The sequence below is a fragment of the Aricia agestis genome, chromosome 7 (assembly GCF_905147365.1).
Source record: "Aricia agestis chromosome 7, ilAriAges1.1, whole genome shotgun sequence".
Taxonomy (NCBI): domain Eukaryota; kingdom Metazoa; phylum Arthropoda; class Insecta; order Lepidoptera; family Lycaenidae; genus Aricia; species Aricia agestis.
Window position 1 is genome coordinate 10,135,428 of NC_056412.1, and position 25,919 is coordinate 10,161,346.

The window sequence follows — 25,919 nt, forward strand, 5'->3', positions numbered from 1 at the left end:
CGTCAGAGTAGACAGAATTATAGAGTATGCCGACTTAGATCTGATGTTGAAATTTTTTAATTTGACGTATGATGACGAAAATCGTCGCTAGGGTTGTTAAATTGTTACCTACAAATTTCAAACTACGACATATTCGCTGGACGTGTTTCTCTTTGGTCGTATTGTTGTTTGTGTTTTGGCACATGCGATTTAAATTGTCAGAATCCAATTTTGAAATCTTTATTTTAAATATTTAAAAATAAATTATATCAGCCAGCGCGAGGCACATTCCGTTCACAATCCTAGTGAAACCCGACGAATTTGACAGATATTGAAACCTGTCCGTTTCTTTGCAGTCGAACTACTGGTAGTTATGTCTATTGTGACCGCGTATACGGAAATTTGAATTTGAGAATGTTGTGTCCTCGTCTGATGCTTTAGAAAATGTCAAAGTCTTGTAAATCTACTAAAATATCTATGCTAATAGCGTGGATCTTTTTATTAATAAGGAGCTATATAAATTAAGTATAGTATAGGCGCATTTGACTGCAGAAGTATGTGAACTCGAGAAACAATAATAAAATCCACGTAAAATATAAAACGCAACAAAATATGTCATCGTGTTTCTAAGTTTTTTTACTTGTGTAGTTAAGTGTTTATAATTTAAGCTAGTGAAATCGTTATTGTAAACCGTACATATAGAATCAGAGATATACATATACTCAAATTGATTTTAAGAATACAAACTGTACGAACGTGGTCCGTTTTCATGCGTTATAATTAAGGCTCCGTACAAAGGGCATAAAGAGGCATGAAGCCATCCGTTACGAGCGAGCTTTCACCAATTAAAAATGTTTCGTCCTAACCTTTTCCATTATTTTTGAAGACTGGAACTTATATTGTAATTGTTCATAGTACAGTAGTAAAATATAATCATGTTCGTACAGTATTGTGTCTCGAGTACCTAAACTGTTTCACAAACATTATCAAATTATTGCTCGGTTTTTGATACAAGCTTTTGTATTGGTTGTTAATAGATTCATCTGATATTGTTAGAGTTTGAGTTAGTTAAACGAATAGTTTAATGTAAAATTATGTAAATTTTTTGGTTTTATTTATGTAATAAAATTAAAATTGAAGCTACAAGAATTTTTCAACCCTTCCCCCTTACCCTTCTAAAACTAGAAATACCACTATCGACACCTTATTACCTATAAGGGTAGACATTAGTGAATAAAAAAGAAAAAAAAAAGAAAAGGGTGTTACATCCGCTAAGAACGAATTTCACAAAACTAAAATTGATACGGGGGTAAAATTACAGAGGTTGGAAGTACATAATATGAAAGTCCTATTTTTTTTAAGTAAAATCTTGAAATAATAGAATATGTTCTATAGATTTGTAACTGTAGTACACCTCTAAGGTGTTGTTATAGTACACCTTGTAGTATCTTTAGAGTGTCCGTGGCCTAATGGGTAGACCTTTGGTTCGCACTCTTAGAGGGTGCAGGTTCGATCCCGGGTGGAGGCGTGTACCTATGAGACATTTTCCGATCTCAAGTACATAATACGGACGCTCGTACGGTGAAGGAAAAACATCGTGAGGAAATCCGCACATAGTTGGTCCCAGACGTATTGACTAGTTCTTTCCTCTGGACTAGGCCGACTATGATGCGAGAATGCCGTATGCGCTTGGGCTACCATACGGACATTTAAAAATCTTGTCCCAGGCACTACAGTATTTGAGGAGTGGTTACTTCGCTCTGAAAAATACTGTATAAATCATCCATAACGGATGTAAAGGCCTATTTTTTTTTGTAGTATCTTTAGAAATGAGAACTAGTAGTTTATACGATTCTTTGAAATTGCATCCCTAAAGGGTTTTTATTCCCCATTATTTCACATCGGCTGCAAAAAGCCAGTTTAAATAGAAAATGAATGTCTTTTTAAACTGGCTTTTTAAGTCCTCTATGGATTAAACCATAAACCTATAATGTATATATTAAGTCTATGGATTAAACTAACAAGAAAACCACAATGAAATAGATAAAATGACGGAATGGTGGTCTGTTAGCGGAACGCGATCGAAGAATATTGCAGCATGCCGTGGTCAGCTGTAGTCACTCAACACTCGAGACGAGACCATGGTCCCATGACTTTTTGAGCGTTCGCTTGGAGATGCGCTTGTAGCAAAGTAATATATTATTACTAGATGACGTTCGCAACTCAGTTGGGCCAAAATTCGTTCAACGTGCGGGAACCGTACATTTTTCTGGAATAGAAAGTATCCCATGCCCTTTCCAGGGACTCAAGAAAATTTGGTATGGAGATACATACCCACCAAAAATGTTGAGTGGTTTGGGCGTGAAGAGGTAACAGACAGATAGACAGACATACATACTTTTGCATTTATAATATTAGTATGGATTATACCTATAATATGTCATATGAGTTAGAACTTGAATGTGGCGATGTGAACATGTAAACTAATATTAACTATGAGTATTATGACATACATGATACATCGTTTAGCTATTTATTTTCATGAAATGTTAAAAGTCTTTACTTTAAAAAAACCTCTTCACGTTTATAAGGCTGATTTTTCTTATGGAGAGACTTTGAAGTTTGAAAAGGTTTAAATGGGTTAAGTTTGTTTTAATCACGCGAAAATTGACGGTTCCTGCGAAAAACATTAGAGAATATTTATTTCCATATATCCATTGGAATCCTTAACATTAATAAACCTTTAAAGAAAACATTTTAATAAATTACCAAATTAAAATTACCTGAAAAGCTGCGCAGGCTCAGCTTTTACTAGCGACATCTGTGATATGGTTCTTGAAATTTTAAATCTAATTTGGAACCCAGAGCGGGAGCTACCTGGCACAGCGGATAGCAATTGCCATCCAACGTGGCAATGCTGTCAGCTTGCTGGGCACTCTGCCAGATGGGGACGACCTGGGGAAGTTTTTCTTTTTATAGCTTTATACTTTAGGTTTGTATATATTTGTATATTTTAGATTGTATTCTTTTGTGTTTAGATTGTTATCTGTATATTTGTTTAGCTCAATTTTATTTGTTACTCTAATAAACTCATTTGGAACCGTAAAGAGGTATATTAACTTTATGTTTGGAACTAATTCTAATAAGAAAAGTCAACAATTAGAGCGCCATCTGTTGGGCAGTTGAATAGCTACTTACTTTGGTTAGCAGACGAAGCTTTTACTCGACGTCAAAGGAGGGGTTATTTGGTTCCCGGTGACGTTAATAGATGGCAGACTAAAGAGGAAACTTGAAAGTTGAGCAGTGAGCTTTCACAAAATAACACGTCAAGATGCCTCGAATGCCACTTGAGAAACTTTTCGATTAGTTTTTAGAGTGTAGATTAGTGGATAAGTGTTCGACTGAAGATAGCTGATCCCCGTATTTAGCGAAACTGAGGCCAACACTTTTATTCAACTCGGTCATAGGTTAAAAAAATTACTTTAAGGTTGGGTTGCACCAGAGGCGTGGTTAAAGTTAAAGTTAAGGTTATAGTTAAGGCATATTTAACTTTAACTTTAACCTTAACTTTGACGTGGACGTGGGCGGGGGCACTGCTGGTAAAGGAGAAATGTCAAAAATGGCGTTTTTTGTATGATGACACCGTTAGTTCCTTTTTTCGCCACGCGCATTTAAAACCTTATCGAGCTCTATGGTTATGATTAAATATGGCGTCTTGATGGCGTCCATTTTTAACTTTAACCAAAGATTTGACATTTTGCATTGTAGTTAAAGTTATAGTTAAAGTTAGTTGGTGCAACCCAACCTAGATGTTTCGAAAACTAAACATTTTCTGTCAAATTACAAATAACTTAAATTAAAAAATAAATATAAAATATAAAAATATCATTACTTAATTGTAATTTTTACCTATTTGTAAGAATTGAAGATTTTTATTATGATTAGTCGTCACGTCATGACGACCTATTGATAAAATAATAATAATATGTTAAACAAATTCATCCTTGTTTATAAGAGCTCTATATTTATGTTATCTTCTTGTTTAAGTAGTTTATTAAATATGGAACAAATTGTTATACATTAAAAAATTACAATTGTTTCTCACCTCATTTCATCTCATCTCATTCTCATCACTAATTTCTTTGTCGCCATTACATGCTGTTAAAGTTAGTTGGTGCAACCCAACCTAGATGTTTCGAAAACTAAACATTTTCTGTCAAATTACAAATAATAGGAACGACAACTCCCGAAAGTAATAATAATTTTCAAGGCGGTCACAAGCTATGTCGGACTGTTTTACGTATCTATTACATAATATTTTACAATACATACTCATTATTATGATCATGGTATCTATACACAATTATTTTCCATGATTGAGAGAAATATTCTTCAATGTTTAAAATAACTTACGTTTCTGATGACTTGTATTCTAAATGAATTATTAACCATCTAGATATCGTATAACAATTAACATATATTTATATCTTTTTAAGTAGATATATTATTCTTTGTAACACTTGAGTCGATGTATAAAATGCAAAATTCCTAAAAAAAATTTTATTACTTAACATTTTGCGTAATCGTTTCATAGGCTAAACAGTTTTTAATGGGAAAATTCCGAGTGGGTATTTCAATTTGCACTCGACAGTCCGATAGTGGGGGTAAGCGGATCGTTGACAGCCCCCCGCCGTGCCCCCCGCGCCCCGCACACCCCGAGCCTCCTCGAAAAAGCCCGCTCGGGGCGTCGAGGGCAAACACACGGTCTCCGAGGACTCTCTCATTAGTTGTTCAAACAGCGCCGGCGGGCACTCCGACAGGCGACAGTCTTCGCCTGGACCCTCGTAAGATACCAACTAGCCCGTGTTTACTCGTACCCATCGATCTGTGTTTACAATCTTTAACTAGCTATAGTCAAAGTCTTTGAGTAATAAAGCCACACTATGACTGACGATTGGCATGGTTAAGGTACTATTGCTTGGTCCAAAATTCATACTCAAAAAGCCAAAAAACTATGAATGTTCATGTGGTTTACTCATAACAAAAACAAAACACTTTCAATACATTTTCAGTACACCGAACTGCATATTGTGTCACGACATTACATTACAACCACTTATATAAGAGTATATATAATATTAAATATACAGTAAGTTACCCCATTATGTCGACAGGTTAAAATATTTTAATCTGGATTCGCTTCTTGATCGTCGAAAATACTCGGAAATTATTTTTCTACACAAGATTCTGAGTGGTGTTATTGATAATGTTAGACTTTTAAGCAAAATTCCTATAAATATTCCTGTCAGATTACCTAGAAAAAATAATTATAAGCCGTTTAATGTTAAATTTGCCAGAACCAATCTAGGTCACTATGCACCGCTCAGAAGATTGTGTAGATCCTACAACGCCGTATCTAATTACCCTGAAATTTGTATATTTTCTGACAAGATAAATTCATTTAAACGTAAATTAAAACAAATTCTGTGTAACAATAGCAAACGTAACAAACACCTATCTGAACATTGTTAAATATAATACGGTCACTCTATAATATAATTAGTAATCAAAAGTACTATATTAAAAAATGTAGAACTTAAATTAAAAAATAAATATAAAAATATCATTACTTAATTGTAATTTTTACCTATTTGTAAGAATTGAAGATTTTTATTATGATTAGTCGTCACGTCATGACGACCTATTGATAAAATAATAATAATATGTTAAACAAATTCATCCTTGTTTATAAGAGCTCTATATTTATGTTATCTTCTTGTTTAAGTAGTTTATTAAATATGGAACAAATTGTTATACATTAAAAAATGACAATCGTTTCTCACCTCATTTCATCTCATCTCATTCTCATCACTAATTTCTTTGTCGCCATTACATGCTGTATTTCACCTGTCATTGGAAGTCATTTAACCTATAAGTTACTATTGTTTGTATTTTATTGAATGTGTGAGATGATATTCTGTTGGTGAATCGAAATAAATAAATAAATAAATCCATCTCTGAAAATCATTAGCTTTCGATCAGTTGGTAGTAGTATTTTTGTTTATAGATATTAACAGATAACTAAATACCTCGACTAATAATAATTTTATTTGGGCTCGGATAATATAAAGTTCACAAGATTTCAAATGAACGACGTAGCAACTTTTCAAATTCAGTGCGAATATTATGAAATTTATATCTCGTAAGGGTCAATTCAGACCGCAACGTGACGAGGCGTGGCGAGGCGCGGCGCGGCGCGGAGATCTGTCAAATCCATATTATAAGAAATGCATCTACGCGTCGCGTTGCGGTCAATCAACCCGTCGTAGCGGATGCCTACGCCGTAGCAGCTTTCTTTCAGTCATTTCATCGCAACGCACCATATTTTGAGTCATAAATGTTATTGAAAACCTATGATTCATAATGATTATTCCCGAAAAATTTTGTTCTTAGGTTTATAATTTGTACCTCATTTTGTATGGAAATATTAGAATTATTGTACCTGCTAGATGTTAAAAGATATATGATGTTCATTATACTGGTATTAAAAAATCTATTACATGGTAAAAAATTGTTTATTTGCCTTTCTGTCTGACACCGGGCTGTTGACAGACAGAAAGGCGAATAAACAGTTGGAGTAATTTTCAAAGCACATATTATTTTATAATAATAGTCAGTTGGCATAAAACATATTCTTGCCTTATTTCACGAGGCCCTTAATTTTTGGCGAGTTCGCCTAGCATTTATATGGTGTTATGGCGAAAATAATATGTACCTCTATAAATCCAAGGGGTATAGGTATCATACTATGTAAAGGTATACCTGTTTTAATTTCAAAAGCTTTATTTAACGGCGGCGGCGCGGCGGCGCGGCGGCGACGGCGAATGCAAATGGCAAAGTGCAGTCGCTTATATGTATGTTACTTTGTTTTACCTTAACTACTAATGCGATTATAATGATTGAGATGTCATTAGATTCTTCATGTTTCAGGTACTTATATAATTTGCTTCATTTATTACGATCTGCGCGGGTTTTCAATTTCGCTTATTGTTTACCGCGAGGCCTTTTCATATAAAATCCATAATTTATAGTTCCATCGTGGTGGGGTTGTGGCAATCATGGCGATGGCTGGTGTCATCAATCAGCGGCTCAGGTGTGGACTGTCGTCCGCGAACCCCTCCTCCCGCTCCCCTCGCAATACCCCGCTCTCGCCCCGCCACAGCCTACAAGTCAAAGGCCTACTTGTACAGATTATTTTAAGGACTTTGAGGGATTACATCCAAGACGATCATTATCGCACGATACCGCATATATAAAAATCGGCCAAGTGCGAGTCTGACTCGCGCACGAAGGGTTCCGTACCGGTATAGAGTGAAAGTAGGGAAATAAGTGTTTTTTTGTATGGGAGTTTTTGCTTTGTTTTTTTCCCTTAATATTTATTTTATTTAAAAATTATTGACGTGAGGACCTTTCTCATAGAAACGTAGAATTAAAAAGTCACTCTTCCAGCACAGCAGCTGCTTCTTTCACAGTAAACTCTATATAGGTATATTACACACCCTAAAATATTGTTTATGGTATGTATGTGTCACCCATATATTTTTTAATTATTATTACACATGGTGTGTATGTGTCATATAATACACACCCTAAAATATTATTTAGGGTTTGTATGTGTTAAGGAACCGTACTACCTGGTAACGGAATTGTGTCAAAAATTAAGCAGAGTGGCTTAGAAGGTGAATCTGTATTCTTTTTCTAGACAGAAATAATAAACTCCTAAATATAGACAGTTTCTTAAGACATCAATGATTACATAATTTTCGTGAAAAATAGAGAGAGCAAGGACTGGTATTCAGAATTATCAAAGTAAGTTGCTAAGAAGAGGATGTTGAGGACAGCGGCCTCGCACCCGATAAACACATAGTGAGTGCATACAAACTCGTTAACAGTGAAATATGAAAATAAACTCAGTGCAAAATAAGTGTTTTTAAAAATAAACTTTAGGAGTGAACTGTGATAAATCTGTGGCTCCCTAAGAGGTAAAAAGTTGTTATTTTAATAAAATAGAACGTTAACTAATAAGTACCAGAAAATTTGTGTCTGAAAAATAAATAGTTCGGAAAATATTAGGAAAAATGTGTTAAAAACTTTGTAAATTGTATTAACTTTTATCTTCGCCTAGCTATAATTACGTTAAATGTAAATCTTAATATTTAGAATAAGTTGATTATTGTGGAACGATAAATAAAGAATTTCCCGAAATGCGTTTCAATTACCTTGGCTCATGGCAAAATAGGGAAAATAGGGAAAATAGCCGCTTCCGATAGTGAAAATAAGACTGAAGAGACGTGCGAATCGGAGCGACTCTCTCTACGGCATTGCCGCGGGCGCGTACCCCCGAGGGGGCTTCTATACGGCATTGCCGCGGTCGGGTACCTCAGAGGGGCTTTCTATATGGCATTGCCTTGAGCCAGGTAACCGAGATGCGTTTCGGGGCCAATGTTCTCCTCGACGACTCGTGTATTATTTACGCCCCCGCTCAGCAAGATATACCGGTGTAGCCTTGGAATCTTCGAGTCCGATCCGAGCCAGCGGCGAAACCTATGGGCGAATACAGTCCCAAACAGTGAAGTGGTCCTTTGCGATCCGGATTTGAAGACGACACGATTTTCAACAGTCAACTGGACTTAGAAAAAAATTTGGAAGACCGGACTAGAAGAAGATTGGACTCGAGGATACAAGACAATACCGCTGGAGGGGAAGCAAGGATTCGTAGATTTTTCGTCACAAAACCTACTGAAGATCCTTGAATATAGAAGATTCAACATAGAAGATTCAACTTAGAAGATTTAACTTAATTTCAAGATGGTCGTCACGAAGAGTCAGGGCGGGGCCGAGGAGAACCAGCCACCGAAAGTATTTTCGGATCCGCCCAGGTCGCCGTCTGCAGCCGCAACCAGCCAGCCACCGAACGAGGGAAGGATCTGCTTCAAACTGCATTGAAACCGAGGCCGGGTGTCAGCAAGACACCCGCGCCATCGGGAGTACCTGTAGCCAGGAAGAAGGCTATTTCAATAAGGTCGCATCGATCGACAGCAAGTGTCATCGCGCGCATCCGATATGAGGCGGAAGAGAAACTTGCCGCACTCCGTAAGAAGGAACTGCAGATCGAAGCAGAACTTATCAAGAAGAAGCTCGTCGCTGATGTCGCCACTGCCGAGGAAACCAGCGATCCCGACGATGACGAGCCTTCAGAACAGAGCCTGGCTAAGCGAACCCTTGTTCGCTTAGCCAGGCTCTGACCCGACAACGAAGAGGCGGCCAAGGAACGGGTCGTGCCAGAGGATAAAGGGGACGCGCCGAAGCCAGAAGACATACCACCTGCAGGAGAAAGACGCGAGCCGCAGAGATTGAGGTTCGAGCGGCCGATACAAAGCCGTCTTCGCTCACCTACACCTCCTGCAGCCGGGATCAGCGGAGTGGAAGAGCTTGCCGATACCCTAGACAAGCTGTTGAACCAACGACAGCCGCGCCATCAGACGGAGTTGCCCATATTCACGGGCTCTCCTTCGGAATGGTTGCCGTTCCAAGCAGCCATGGAAGATACCACCGCATTCTACAAGCTCAAGCCGATCGAGAACCTGGCGCGCCTGAGAAGCTGTCTCCGGGGGGAAGCTCGAGAAGCAGTGGCGCCGTTGCTGAGCATCGCAACACCACCCGAACAAATCATGAAGACTCTGAAGCAATGCTTCGGCCGGCCCGAGGTGATGGTCGACCGCATGATGGAAGATTTGAAGAAGCTTTCGAGGCTCGGAGGCTCGACGGCAGAGCTCAACCACTTCGCAATTAAGATTCAGAACATGGTGGCCATCCTGAGGAAGTTAAAGCACGGGTACCTCTTCAATCCGTTGCTTGTGAGAGACATCCTGGAGAAGCTCAAGGGCTGAGCTTCTCCAGGATGTCGAGAAGAGCAAATGGTACGACTACGCAGAAGAGACATCGCGCTACCGGAACAAGCCCGATGTCGTCCTTCTCTCTGAATTCCTAATGAGAGAAGCGGACAGAGCACTGCGCTATGGATTCACCACGGCTCCGGCCTCAAGAAAAGAAACATCGCGTCCACCTCCCAACAAGAACGAAGTTAGAACGAGAAGACCAGTCTTCGCGATATCAGAAGAGGGCCGAGGCACACCGAGCCACAGCCAGCCAGAAAGAATGCGCGAAGAACCAACGAAGTGTCCGATATGCACCGACCGCCACGCTCTGTTTCGCTGCGCTGCTTTCAAGAAACTGAGTGTGCAAAAGAGATGGGAAAAGCGGCTAAGGCGAAGCTGAGCAACAAGAAACAGCGAGCCATCGACCTGTTTGGCAGAACGGCTAAGAGAACGGAAGACGGTCGATTCGAAGTGGGACACCTGTGGCGCAAGGATGGCGTCAAGCTACCCTGGAGCTACAACGGGGGGAGCCCCACAAGAAACCGGCAGCTGAACCGTGAAGTGAGCACGAATAATAATATCGCCGACATGGCCACCCGAACGGGCTATGTCACTAAAAGCGAAGAGAATCCGTTGTTCAATGGACCAGACTTCCTACGTAGGCCTGTGAACGAGTGGCCCGTGGAGAGTCCCGTTCAAGCCGAGGACCTAGAGGAGCACGTCGCCTTCCAGACCACGGAGGCGAGCGAAGTGGACTGTCTGCCAGACGTGAGCCGCTTTTCAAAGTACGAGCTCCTCGTGAGATGCACGGTGATGGTTCTACTATTCATCGAGAAGTGTCGTGATCGCCGGGCCAGTCACGACGTGCGGCACCTGGAGAAGGCGGAGGTATTATGGTACCGAAAATCACAAGACGATAGCTTCGCACGGGAAACAGAGAAGATGAAAGACGGAGGGACGACGCCAAGATGGAGCTCCTTGTACCGGCTCAACCCGGTGTACAGGGACGGCTTGCTCACGCTGGACGGAAGGATCAGAGCAGCGCAGGTGCCGGACGAAATGAAGAACCCAGTTATCCTGGACGGAAGACACCCGTTCACGAGGCTGCTGGTGGCCAGGGAGCATGCCAGAGCCGGACATGGCCGCGAGAGAGTAGTGAACGATTTAAGACAGAAATTATGGATCCTGAAGCTACGGCCGACGGTGCGGAGCATCATCCACAACTGCGCCTTCTGTCGGATGAGGAGGGCGCGCCCGAGATTCCCGCAATCTGGAGACCTGCCACCGGAGCGCCTGGGGGCGTTCCAGAGACAATATTCCTACTGTGGTCTCGATTGTTTCGGCCCAATGATCGTTACCATCGGCCGGCGTCATGAGAAGAGATGGGGAGCGCTGTTTACCTGTTTGACGACGCGAGCGGTCCACCTGGAACTGGTGGCCTCGCTGTCAACCGATTCAGCATTGATGGCAATGAGAAGAATGGCCGCGCGGCAGGGATGGCCGGCGGTAATGTACAGCGACAATGGGACGAACTTCAGAGGCGCGGACGTCGAGCTGCGACGAGCGTACGCCGAGTGGGTGCCGGCTATGACCGAGCTGGGCCTCACACACCGAAATGGAAGTTCACTCCGCCATGGGCGCCGAACCAAGGGGGCGCCTGGGAGAGACTGGTGAGGTCGGTAAAAACCGCCCTACTCACCACACTGAACGAGAAATCACCGAAGGAGGAGGTGCTCCAGACCCTGATGACCGAGGCGGAATACTCCGTGAACGCTCGACCGCTCGTTCACGTTTCCGTGGACCCCGACGATCCAGAGGCGATCACACCTAACCATTTCCTCATAGGGTCATCTACGGGTCAACCATACGTCAGGCCGTGCGTGCTGGCCGACAAGAAGACGTGAAGGGTCGCGCAGGCCTTGGCGGACGAGTTCTGGAGGCGATGGGTGAGGGAGTATCTCCCGACGCTCACGCCCCGTTGCGGGGCCCCGAGGAGCGGCCGCAGCCTCGCCCCAGGGGACTTGGTGATCGTCGTCGACCCCGCGCTGCCGCGTAATACGTGACTGCGAGGAGTCGTACACCGTGTCTACCCGGGCCCGGACGGACGAGTGCGTTGCGCGGACGTGCGTACTCGTAGTGGAGTGTTCCGCAGGCCAACATCAAAGCTGGCGGTAATAGAAGAATCGCCGCCAGAGGAGCAGACGGCGCCGGGAGAGGGCTCAGCCGGGCAGTCAGCGGCGGGCCGAGTGAGCCCGCAGTCACCAGAACGAGTCGCGACGGGCTTAACCAGCTCGTGCTCAGCCGGGCAGTCAGCGGCGGGCCTAGTCAGCCCGCAGTCGCCAGAACGAGTTGCGACGAGCTCAGCCAGCTCGCGCTCAGCCAGCTCACGCTCAGCCGGGCAGTCAGCGGCGGGCCGAGTCAGCCCGCAGTCGCCGGAACGAGACGCGACGATCTCAGCCAGCTCGTGCTCAGCCGGGCAGTCAGCGGCGGGCCTGGTCAGCCCGCAGTCACCAGATCGAGACGTGACGAGCTCAGCCAGCTCGTGCTCAGCTGGGCAGCCAACAGCGAGACCAGCCAGCCTGCAGTCAACCATGGATTCGGCGAGCCCGCAGTCACCGGAGAAGGCTGCGTAGACCCTGGCTACTGCGCCGGGGGGAGGATGTTGAGGACAGCGGCCTCGCACCCGATAAACACATAGTGAGTGCATACAAACTCGTTAACAGTTAAATATGAAAATAAACTCAGTGCAAAATAAGTGTTTTTAAAAATAAACTTTAGAAGTGAACTGTGATAAATCTGTGGATCCCTAAGAGGTAAAAAGTTGTTATTTTAATAAAATAGAACGTTAACTAATAAGTACCAGAAAATTTGTGTCTAAAAAATAAATAGTTCGGAAAATATTAGGAAAAATGTGTTAAAAACTTTGTAAATTGTATTAACTTTTATCTTCGCCTAGCTATAATTACGTTAAATGTAAATCTTAATATTTAGAATAAGTAGATTATTGTGGAACGATAAATAAAGAATTTCCCGAAATGCGTTTCAATTACCTTGGCTCATGGCAAAATAGGGAAAATAGGGAAAATAGCCGCTTCCGATAGTGAAAATAAGACTGAAGAGACGTGCGAATCGGAGCGACTCTCTCTACGGCATTGCCGCGGGCGCGTACCCCCGAGGGGGCTTCTATACGGCATTGCCGCGGTCGGGTACCTCAGAGGGGCTTTCTATATGGCATTGCCTTGAGCCAGGGAACCGAGATGCGTTTCGGGGCCAATGTTCTCCTCGACGACTCGTGTATTATTTACGCCCCCGCTCAGCAAGATATACCGGTGTAGCCTTGGAATCTTCGAGTCCGATCCGAGCCAGCGGCGAAACCTACGGGCGAATACAGTCCCAAACAGAGACCGTTACCTTTTCTAAGTAATTTTGGATTGAAAACATTTCTCGTTTCTGTCATTGGGCCTAGATAAGTGACAAGAGAGCTATGGGGTGATTATTTATCGTCAACTAGCCCGATTAAGGGCCAACCCACACGTACCACAACCACACGACATCGCAACGACAAAATGTCGTCGAGCTGTGGTTACGTGTGAATGGTGTCGCTGCAGCATTTTGTGATTGCGTTGTGGTACCGACAAAATGACGTTGCGATGTGGTTGCGTCATATGCAAGTCGAACTATTGTAGTTCGACTCCGGCTTTTATAGCGGAAACACGTCTTGCCCAAAGTCATGGATTTCGAAGAAGACACTTTATTGTTGCTATCCTTGCTATATGTATTATTGATAAGAAGAAGACGACGGCGATGTAGGCGTAATCGTCGAAATAGAGGTCCCGTTTTTACCCCTTGGGTACGGAACCCTAAAAAACATAATAATAATATTATTATATTTAAAAAAAAACATTTAATAAAAAAATATACGGCAACGAAAAATGCGAGTAACGAAACGCATTCGTAAGTAACGATTCATACTAGATGGCGTACCCGTTACTCTGTACCAACTTTTGCTACAGCTCTAATGAATTATGAAAACACAATATCTACATATAAAAAGGGGGGAGGGGGGTAAGAGCGCGGGCTGCGTGTCGTTGCACGTTGTGGTTGCGACGTGGTTGCGACGTGGTTGCGACGTAGTTGCGACGTGGTTGCGATGTGGTCGGTACAAGTGGTCGATAACGACTGCAAAATGTGGTACGTGTGAATAGTCCAGTTCATTTACAATATGAAATATACGCCCGACCACGTCGTGTGGTTGTCGTGTGGTTACGGTTGTCTTGTGGTTGTGGTACGTGTAGGTAGGCCCTAAATTGCCTACTTAGTAGAAGGAAACTTATTTCACAAACCAATGGAAAATAAGAGACACTGATTTTGTTATCTAATAACTAAAGTTTTAATAAGCTTTTGTTACTTTTTAGTTAAAAAAAGAAATTAATATAACTGATGTACATAACTTTGGTCAGATTAAGAAACCACTTGTATTAGTGACATAATATCGAGTATTTAGACTTTATTTTTCTAATAAACCAATAAGAGGCAGTGACATATTGTTATATAGTACTTAGCAGTTTACTTCCACTTTATCGAGTAATAAGTCTGCTTAAGTCTTATTTTCCTCCTAAATCAATAGAAAGCAGTGACATATAGTTTTCATTAATTAAAAACGGTGAAGTAGGGCTGGCATGTGGCCTCGAGGGGGCAAATCGAATTAGGGAGCACGCACCGCCATAACCGCCGCATTATCTGATTAGATGCAACTCGCGATGCTGTTAAGTCGCTGTTGCGCAGTTTCCTGCCGATTTATTGTCTTATTGTAAAAATTCTATGCCAATGTTATGACGAATTATTTGAATGTAAGTGTTAAGCTTCGTTAGTATACTACTACTTCGTTAGTATACTACTATTATATCTAATCTAGGGGCACGGTAGTGTCCCCGCCAAGATGAGCCAAGCGAAGCGCAAGGCCACTACCTACCTTTTCCCGAAGTGTTTCGTCGTTTTTTTTAATCATCATTACATAGAGTTGGTTTCCGATGTACCAGATAGTTCATATTCTCAGGATATTATGTCAATAATAGATTTATTAAACATGAAAATCTCAATTGAATAGCTTTGATACTTTAGATTTTATTAATATCTAAAATACGCCGATTACGTCACTCACACACTGATGATCATCTAATTGTTTGGCTACTTCCTGAAGTGCTTGAAAGCTGAAATTTAGTATGTAATCTATGTTTAGTATACAACCTACAAAAAAAAAATCATAAATGTCCTAAAAAGGAAGTTTATATGAGACTTTCAGCAATTTTTTAATTAGCAATGAAACTTTACATGGGACTATATACACAAACTAAAAAAACCTATTAATATATGTACATTTACAAGAACCAACTTATAAAAAGAACTAAAACCCCACCAAAAACTTTTCATGTTAAATGTTGCCAAGACGACCATAATATAAGGTTTGCCCTGTTAAAAAGATATCAGATCACATGTAGAGCCAAGCTACTGAATAAACACGGCCTAACTCTACCGACCCTAATTTCAACAAATTCTGCATATCAGTAAATATGTATGGTTTGCCTGTTTCGTTGCTTACGTCAGATCAGAAACTAAATATTCGCATCACCCACACGGCGGTAGCGAAACGACGAAGTCATACATTAATTACTGATGTGTAGAATTTGTTGAAGTTAGGGTCGGTAGAGTTAGGCCGTGTATTTTCAGAAGCTTGGCTCTACATCAGATCCTGATATCTTTTTCACAGGGCAAACCTTATATAATGGTCGTTTAAACATTTTGGTTGGATAATATTATTTGCTTAGCATTTAACTTTTGAGACACGTAAAATTTGTATGAAATAGCAAAACAATTATAATTACACATTTAAAGATAATCAACTCTTTAATCTTTATTACTATTAGATTTCAACGCGTTCTGTTTTTTCTTCATAATTACAAGTTTCATTTTTTATAATAACAACGATCAAATAATTATAAATAATACAAATAATCGGCCAAGTACGAGTCGGACTCGCGCACGAAGGGTTCCGTACCCTTAAAGAGCAAAAATAGGCCAAAAATTGTATTTTTTGTGTGGGAGCACCCCTTAATTTTTTTTATTTTAATATTATAATTAAATATTAAATTACACATATAATTTTATACGTGGAACGAGCCATGCTTCGGCACGAATGGGCCGGCTCGACCGGAGAAATACCACGTTCTCACAGAAAACCGGCGTGAAACAGCGCTTGCGCTGTGTTTCACCTAATGAGAGAGTTTACCGGAGGCCCAATCCCCTACCCTATTCCCTTCCTTACCCTCCCCTATTCCCTTCCCTTCCCATCTATACCCTCCTCTATTATCCTATTCCCTCTTAAAAGGCCGGCAACGCACCTGCAGCTCTTCTGATGCTGCGAGTGTCCATGGGCAACGGTAGTTGCTTTCCATCAGGTGATCCGTTTACTCGTTTGCCCCCGTATTTCATAAAAAAAATAATAATAAATAAGTATGGGAGCCCGCCTAAAATATTTATTTTAATTCGTTTTAAGTATTTGTTATTATAGCGGCAATAGAAATACATACTCTGTGAAAATTTCAGAATACCTATAGCGGTTCTTGAGATGCAGCCTGGAGACAGACAGACGGACAGACAACGAAGTCTCAGTAATAGGGTCCCATTTTTACCCTTTTGGTACGGTACCTTAAAAAGATGGCGTTTGTAAGCCCTGTTTTTTATTAAATTAATTTGCCCTAGTACTTTTCGTGGTTACCATGATCAATAACTTGAAAATAATGTTCACATTAGTATTTCGCTATTTTTGTCATTTCCTCTGGTACCCACATTATACTTTACGCTAATAGATTACTACTAATTTTTTTAGCCTTCATACATAAACATTTTTTCAGCTTAGAAAAATATAAAAGTATTGCAGTACACAGCCGTCGTCTCCATCTGATTGCAGGTCGCTAAGTGATCACATATTTTACAGGGGACTTGTTTTCCGTCCGTTCAAAACAAATACATTATTGCGTATGTTTTTCTTCTCTTTTATATAGCCTAAGACCTACTACATACAGATAAACAATTGATACTAGGAACCTTGTAAAATTAAACGATTCGTGTAATGTCATAAAAACAACCTTAATTTGGAACAAAAGTTAAACAAATTGCATTTTTGATGTTTTTATTTGTTTTCTTTATCAGCTTCTTTATATTAACGATTTTATGACTGAAATTTCTAATTACATTAAGGTCGGCACATTTCTTTAGTTTACCTCTTAAGTTAATTTTTATGGAACTTAACAGTTTTTCCAACTGTATAATGTGTATATCAATTACGCGATATGCATAACTATGAAAAAAAGCAATTTTAAAAAGTAAGGGACGTCTATGGCAATTACTATAAATAATATATGTGGCTGGTGTCGCGCCGCGGTCCCTAGGGCCGTCTGTGAGCCGAATTCGAATATTGCAAATATTATCCGCGTCATTTTCTCACGTAGGACCTACCCTTTATGCACCACCCGCCGTCGCTTGCCTTGGGAACCAGAAATTATTTGTTTATGGGATCCCGATTTTATGTGGACCCCGTTAAGCGAAATTACGATATGTCTAAGGGACCCAATGTAGTGTGCTGTTTTGATTTTCATCGTTGCTTGTCTTTGAGGAATTATATTTTGAACCGACTTCGAAAAAGGAGGTTGATGTGGTGGTTGGTATTTTTCGTTAAAGTCTGCGGTGTTATAATATTTTATTTAGGTTTATGTTCTTCGCTAAAAAGCCTAAAAAGAAAGACTAATAGCAGCTTAAGTCTTATTTCGTGTCATGAAAACACTATACATCGGCTGATTAATTATAACTTTAATTTTCTTTAACCACAAAGTTATTTACGCCAATTAGAAAAAATTAGAAATAAAATGCATCGATTTTTGGAATGCCGAGCTAGAGGAAGCCCATCCTATTTAATTGATAAACTTTAAATTTAATCACACAATGATGTTACAAGCTTTTTCTACAAGAAACTCTACCTATTTATGTACGGTTTCCTGACGCATAATAACGCTCATTCAACACTCAGGCCCGTCTATCGGCCGGAAGGCTCCACGGCCTACACCGAATATTTTCACAATGTAAACAGATCCCTACGAATTTTCTTATCAGAGGTGCTACCGAAACTCCCGCTGTCATTGATGAGCAACCAATCCAGTAATAAACGAGGGTTCGAATTAAAAATAGCCTGGTGTCTTTCGTTAGTACCTACCTGGATCGTTAATTACAACTTTTTTATTTTCCTCAACGACAAAGGAACTGTCGGCGAAAAGAAAAGTAGACAAGTGTCGTGACATGCACCCTCGAGCGTGGTGCGCGGCGGGGCGGGGGCGGGGGCGCGGGGCGGCGACCAATGGGGCGGCGCGGCGGGCGGGGCGCGGCTGGCCGGGGGCGCGCGCCCCGCCCCCTCCTCGAGGCTCACCCTTATTGAATTAGGCTTATCATTCGATTTCGAGTGGGGCGAGCGCGCGGTCCTCCGCGAGACCTACCCGACGCGATATAATTCGATATACTAGCATCCAATTATGCCGGGACGCGGTTTCCGATAACTTACGTTTTTGAGCACATGTCGAGTGAGTCGTAATGGAGTACGGGTACCTGAGCGGCGCCGGCGGCGGGTTCGAGGGTGGCTGCCTGTCGGGCGGCGGCGAGCTGTCGTGGGGCGAGCTGGCGTCGTGCGGGCAGATGTCCCAGGCGGCGTACCGGTACCAGGGCATGCGGTACCAGCCGCCGCCGCCGCAGTGCGCGCGCCCGCAGGACGCCGCCATGCGCAACCACCACATCTTCCCGCCGGCCATGAACCTGCAACGTGAGTAACCGACGTAACAGGCATAACTACTATTGGAGGTGCCGCTTTAATTAAATGGGCCCCCGAGCTCCGAAACAAATATAGACGTTCCAAGAAAGTCTTTACTTGGTCTTAGCGCCTCCAAAGCTATTTTTAACACGGGTCATTTGAGGCCCACTTGCCTGCTGCTATTATTGCCTCCGAGAAAATTGTTAAACAGATGAATTTTATTATTTTATTGTTTCCCGACGGGTGACAAAGTTTCGTTAGTAAGACTAACTTCTTATTATTAATTCGGGATGCGAAACTTCCCATCAAGTTTTGCTTTTTTATCATTTATCTAGAGGAATCCACGCAATTTATAAACACCAGAAAAAATACCAATTTATCATACCGTAATAGCAATTGTGTAATGTGTTCATTACATTAGGTATTATTAAGTTGCTTGTGATGTAACATTATAGATTCGTTTTTGAACATTAAATTACAAAAAAACCTCCCTGACCGACGAACATTTACGTGTAATGTTCGACTGTGTTAAATATTCGACTTTGAGCATTACATCACAATACTACCTTCCTGAATGACGAGCATTCGCATGTAATGTAACATTCGACTTTGAGCATTCCATAGCTAGTTGATGTTACAAGTTGTATCAAGATATTACACACTGTAACTGTACAAGGTGCGCATTGTAATGCTCGGTTTTGTATCATTACAAGGTGCGCATTGCAATGCTTAGCTCTCATCCATCACTGATGCTCCCGGTGAGGCACCTTTATACAATAATTTGACCATAATAATATATAGAGTGTAACAAAAATAAGTGATAATACTTTAGGGTGTGTACGTATTCCTTGTAGAGAGTTCACTGTGAAAGTAGCAGCGCTGAAAGACGAAAAATTTTTTTCACTTTTGTATGGGCGTGTGAAAATTTTTTTTCACTTTTGTATGTATGGGCGGGGAAACTCGTGACGCTCGGGCCCTTGGCCCGAGCGTCACGAGTTTCCCCATACAAAAGGCTCTTCAAGGAACACGTACGTCGTACACACCCTAAAGTATTATCAATTATTTTTGTTACACACTGTATAATTCAAATCAATTACGTGGAGGTACCTCTGTGTAGGATGGTCGAAATAAGGTAATAATTTATTATTGTTTCGAAGATATAATATCTAAAAATAAGATGAAATAGGGTTACAGTGCCCACATGTTACAGTGGTTGTATTACAGTGCAGCTGTAGTGCATTAGGTATTTCAACAAAATTTTCTAAATTAGTAGAATCCGCAGATATGGACACTTTTTATAATCGTGGACAGTAAAATGTCTTTGTTGCAATCAACTTTTATCTAAAATAATTATTATAAGAAACTTTACTAAACATAGGTATGATATTATAAATTTCATTATAGTAGAGGAGGCCAAGAGGGGATTTCGCGATGTTCTCGAGCGTGTCAGATTAAGCTTGTATAGGCTTCCCATATGTTATCATGGTATAAAAATCATATTACTTAGTTGGTGGGTTAGAAAAAAAATATAAATTTCAAGTATTATCATCGGATCTGTCAGATTATGATATCCCTATCTGACTGAATTAAATATACCCCAAAGAAGCTAACACATACAGCACTAATGTTTTAAAGGTATGGCAAGCCTGTAGGAACATTTTAAAATTTCAACAAATAAAGCTTCAGATTCTCATATCTAAACTTTCCAGATATTTTATGTCGCACTCGATGAAATGTTTTAGTCCATTATCAAGTTAATTACCATTTTTAATATATTTTCTTTTTCATAACTTTAAAATGACTGTTGCTTATAAACGCACAGCTAAAATAAAAAATGCTCATTTTTTCCATTTGACCTAATCTATAAAACCTACTAGGTGTCCACGGCGCTCGAATATCTAAGAAAATATCACTCTGGTCTCCCCTACTATTATCTCTCGATACATAATATTACAAAACAAAGTCCCCGGCTGCGTCTGTCTGTCTGTCTGTTCGATAATAATTTACAATGTAAATAACTTAATCTATACAATATGAATACACAATTGTAAGTCACATATAATAAATGTAGAAGCAGCCTTGCAAGCAGCCATCCTACTCCCAAGATGTGCTATCGTTTAGGAAATCTTTGACCGTATAGTAGGCTTTGGCACACAAACGTTCTTTAATTACTTTTTTAAATTTATTAATTGATAGATTTTGAACGTTTTCCGGGATTTTATTGTAAAGGCGTATACATTGACCTTTAAAAGATTTACTTATTTTGCTAAGTCTGATCACTGGTATTTCCAGCTTGTGCCTATTTCTAGTGTTTCTACCGTGACTATCACTTTTAGTTTTAAATTTAGTTAAATTCTTTCTAACATACAATACATTATCCAAAATGTATTGAGAAGCAACAGTTAGAATACCAATTTCTTTAAACTTTTCTCTCAGAGATTCAAAAGCTGACATTTTATAAATTGAGCGTATAGCTCGCTTCTGCAGCACAAAAATTGTATTGAGTCGGCAGCGTTTCCCCATAAAAGGATACCATAAGACATTCTGCTGTGAAAATAACTAAAATAAACTAGTCTTGTCGTGTCTTCATCAGAAATTTCCCTAATTTTTCTGACTGCATATGCTGCAGAACTGAGCTTACCTGCAAGATTAGCAATATGAGGACCCCACTGTAATTTACTATCTAATGTAATGCCTAAGAATTAAGTGGAGTCCACCAAATTCATTTTCTCATCATTTAATAGTAAATTGGTTTGAACTTGCCTAACATTGGGCAAAGTAAATTTTAAACATTTGGTTTTCTTAGAGTTTAAAAGTAAGTTATTAACATTAAACCAATGTACTATTTTTGAGAGAGCACTATTTACCTCGTCGTAATTTGACTGCCGTCGCTTCACTTTAAAAATAAGTGAAGTGTCATCAGCAAAAAGTACTATCTCATTATCCTTAACTAGATAAGGTAAGTCATTAATGTAGATGAGAAAAAGAAATGGTCCTAAAATGGATCCCTGTGGTACACCTAATTCTATTTTGGTCCCATTGGATCTTTTACTATTAACTTCAACCCTTTGAGTCCTATTTTTGAGGTAAGAAGTCAAAAGGCTGAGTGCTGAGTCCCTTATGCCATAGTGGTGCAATTTTTTGACTAAAGTAGCATGCTCGACACAGTCAAATGCCTTAGAGAGGTCACAAAAAATACCTAAGGCATCCTGTGACTCCTCCCAAGCTTCAAATATGCTACAAAGAAGACCTATACCAGCATCCGTTGTGGAACGACCCTTAGTAAAACCGTATTGGTTATTGTACTTTACATTATAATACAATCCAATGAATAGCTTAGGAGTGATCGCAAAATAACAGCGTGTAAAAATTACGGCACCGCGCGTGTTTGATTGATACTTAAGAGGATACAACAGGGGCTAGAGAAATGAAAAAAAAGTACGTGTAATATCTATAGCTGTCTCCCTTACCTCAAGCCTATACCGCAGAACGCGATAGAGACAACTGCAGAAAATCCAGAAAATCAGCGATTCGTTGTCCCCTGATTCCTTCTCCAAAACTTAACCGATTTAAGTACTTTTTTCATTAAAGATTAAAAAAAGGCTTGAGCTGTGTTCCTATGTTTTGCTTTTTTTGTATAATCTAGCCAAATCTGTTTTCTGGACGTTTGAACACAGCGGAAAATCTGGCCATTTTTTTGGGTTTTGAACGTTCATATCTTATTTAATAATTAAATTATGAAAAAAAAGAAAACATAGGGACATTGTATTAGTGGCCGTAGATATTTAGGAAAAAAATTATAACTCTACTAGCATTATCCAGGGAGGAATTTATGAGCTCTTTTTATGAGCTCCCTCTATATAATACATCATCTTAATATTAATACGCGAACAAAAAACTTTTTGAAATTTTGCACAGTTATAGTTTATATGGTGAAGGAGTGCATCGAGCTAATATTATTTTGAAATTATGCTTTTATCCATAAACCTATTATATATTATGTCTATGCTTTTATCATACATTTTTTTAACAAATAAAACATTACACACACTACAACACACACACATGAGAAATGACAGATTTTTGAGTGACAAGCCTATACAAACGAATTATACTCTTTTATTTATGGTTAAAGTCTGTTGACAACAAGTTGACAAATTGAAAATGGATTATAGTTTTTTTATTGAATCTAAGATGTACTATTAGACAATGCTTACACGGCCAGTCTAAGATCAGCTAAGTCCCAGAGACAAGAGTTGAAAAAAAATGATAAAGTACATATTTTTTACAAAATATACGTAGTACCTAATGTCGTTGAAACTAAGGTTGAATTTCGACCATTGGTCGATCTCTAGTTTATCTTATTTTGTGTTCAGTATTTTTGTCGTTATAGCGACAGCTGAAATATCTTATATTATATAAAATTTTCGTGTCACAATGTTAGACTTTACCGTACTCCTCCGAAGCGGCTTTACTGATTTTTACCAAATTTTATATGCAATATGCATACCTATTCAGTAGGTCTGAGAATCGGCTACTGGCTACTTTTTATATTGGTAAGTGCATTTGTTGAATAAATAACAGTAAAGTGTAAACTATTACAACTCAAGGCGACCATTGTTTGTGCGACTGGATAGCGATGGACGTTGCCATGGTGCCATACTTATTTAGCCACTTCAATAAAATAATATGGGCGAAATACTTTATATGGCAAAACAACGTTTGTTTAGCGGTTCCTGAGATACAGCCTTTTTATATTACAGCCTAGTGGTAGACGGACGGACAGACAGCAAAGCCTTAGTAATAGCCGGCTAACTTCTGCAATATAAAATCCAAAATTTACCCTTTGGCTAAGAACCCCTATTATGATGATGACAGTGATAATAAGAATACCATGTTGTTGACCTGCGTATGATACTAATATTTAAATGATAAATGATTACGTTACATGATAAAAACAACTTGTAGCGTTATAGTTGGAAAGTTTAAGTTAATTTCTGCAAATATCAGGCAACGTAGGTATGTAATGAATCTTTTTCGATTCAGAAAAAAAGATTCAATAATTAAAAGCCAAGACGCTACACAACATAAATGGATGTTATCAGATTAGTCAGGTCGCGGTAGATACTGCAGGATTAGTCACCATAATGCTAGCCGCACACTAAGTTTTAAGGAAGCGCAACGCTGTCACGTACCGCGGGTCTGGGCGGGCCGAGCGGGGCGAAGTCGCGGGGGGCGAAGTCGCGGGGGCGAAGTCGCCGCGTGAGCGATTGCGCCCCTAATTGGCGGCGGCGTCCGCGAGAATCTTAGAGGGAGGACAGCAGAACGGCCCCCGGCCTCCCCTTCTCTTTGTAATCTAAGTAAGCCGCCTTATGCCCGTTAATCACGCAGAAATTAATTACAAGTTTGCGTATTAATTACAACACAATTACAAACCTTACGTTGTTAGGCTCCGTTACCTCATAAGGTTGTTGCTTATTAAAATTGAGTTACGCTGTAATCATTTTATCCTCTAATACTTGGCATTGATCTGTTTCCATAAGAATAATATGTTCTGTTTTTATATAACAGCTACACTACTGATGCCAGGAAAAAGTTATTATAATTTATATAGAAGAAGTGCAAGAAATTCGCGATGATCTAACTTCTGCAATATAAAAGCGAAAATGTTGTCGTCCACATAAAACATTTAACCCACGAATAAAATAAATATTGCAAATATATCGTCTATTGTTTATTCGATTTGATTCGTAAGGGAAAATTCAAATATCGCCCGACCTAAACCAATACCGCCGTTTCTATTCCGACGGCGCGAGTTTACATGCAAGTGGACGGGTTAATTCGATTTGCCAGGACGGAGGGATGTTTTATCGCATCGTGTGATCTATTCTGTCTCACTGTAGTATGGTAAGTGGGCCATAAAAAGGCTATATCTCACAGTCGAGCTAGCGCACCATCTCTGATGCTACACCAAACACCAATCCAATCATAACTTTTGCACTTTAGCCACCTTATAGCGAACAATAGACGCTTCCCGGAATATTTTTATTTTGCGAGTCTAGTCGTTGCAGTGACTCTAATAAGGTTATACCCATAAAAATATTGCATACATTTATAGATGTAATATATATTATACTTTGTAGTAGTACAAAGTAGCGCCTACATAGTCCAGGGCTTTAGAGCGTGGCTCTTCAGTTTCTACTCAGGTATCGGGCGGAGGTTGTTGTTCGGCTTCGTACCTTGAGAAGACTTCAAATTTTATTTATAAATGTACGTTGATGACCTAGTTGTTTGACAAAAATATTTCCTAATACGATGTGTATCTAAAAGTCGGTGTTCCGTTTGATCTTCGTAGTGTCGTTTATCGCCTCACGGATTATGAGAAAAAAAGAAAGAAATAATTATTTTAAAATTTTCCTGGGTAGCTGGCTTGGTTTTACTGAAACCCGCCAGCGTCACCAAAGCCGACGTGGGAGTTATTATTTAGTGCAAGAACATAAAAGCATTTTTAATGAAATAACTGATATCTCCAGGTGTACATTTTATTAGGTCCCGGTATGTAACACATCCATTTATTTTTATGAGTTTGTATAATCCAACAGGCGCACACTTTAACTGCTCCGAAGTGTTCACTTTACTGCTTCCATTAGGAAAATTCACCACCATGTTTATTTGTAAGTAAATAATATACTCGAATGCACGCATAAAGGCTGTGTTGTTTTTTTACGATTTAATATAATAAGTTTTTTTTTGCTAAAGATATAAATATCTTATATTAATGGAATAAAGAAACTTAGTCAAAACGTTAACTTAAAATTTTTTACGATTTCGGTTGTGATTTCTTGACATAATAATATATTGTCGCTTATCTTCTTTTGTTTTCCTATTTCTATCAAACGAATTTTAAACACTGACGGTCGTTACAAGAGTAGTTCAAAATATCTTTCCATTCATAAGCCAATTCATATTCCAAAATTGTATGTAAATTCACAATTTACATGGTAGTAAACACGGTGTTGTGTATTTAGGCTTCCATTAATCTACGTAACCCTTCAGGGGTCCGCAGTACGGCGATGACGCGCCGACGGAGCCTGCATTATGGATGTCGGTAAACTTTTCGCGTGACGCGAGAAAAATGAACCAAGGGCCGC

General features: G+C 40.0%; 1 protein-coding gene across 1 annotated transcript in view; it reads left to right on the top strand.

The window, feature by feature from the left end:
• Positions 1–18,554: 18,554 nt before the first annotated feature.
• Positions 18,555–25,919, top strand: part of LOC121728820 (paired mesoderm homeobox protein 2-like) — a 42,875-nt gene continuing 35,510 nt past the window's right edge. The window contains exon 1 of the mRNA XM_042117121.1: positions 18,555–18,780. Within this exon, the coding sequence (XP_041973055.1) occupies positions 18,555–18,780 (226 nt within the window). The remainder of the gene's footprint in view (positions 18,781–25,919) is intronic.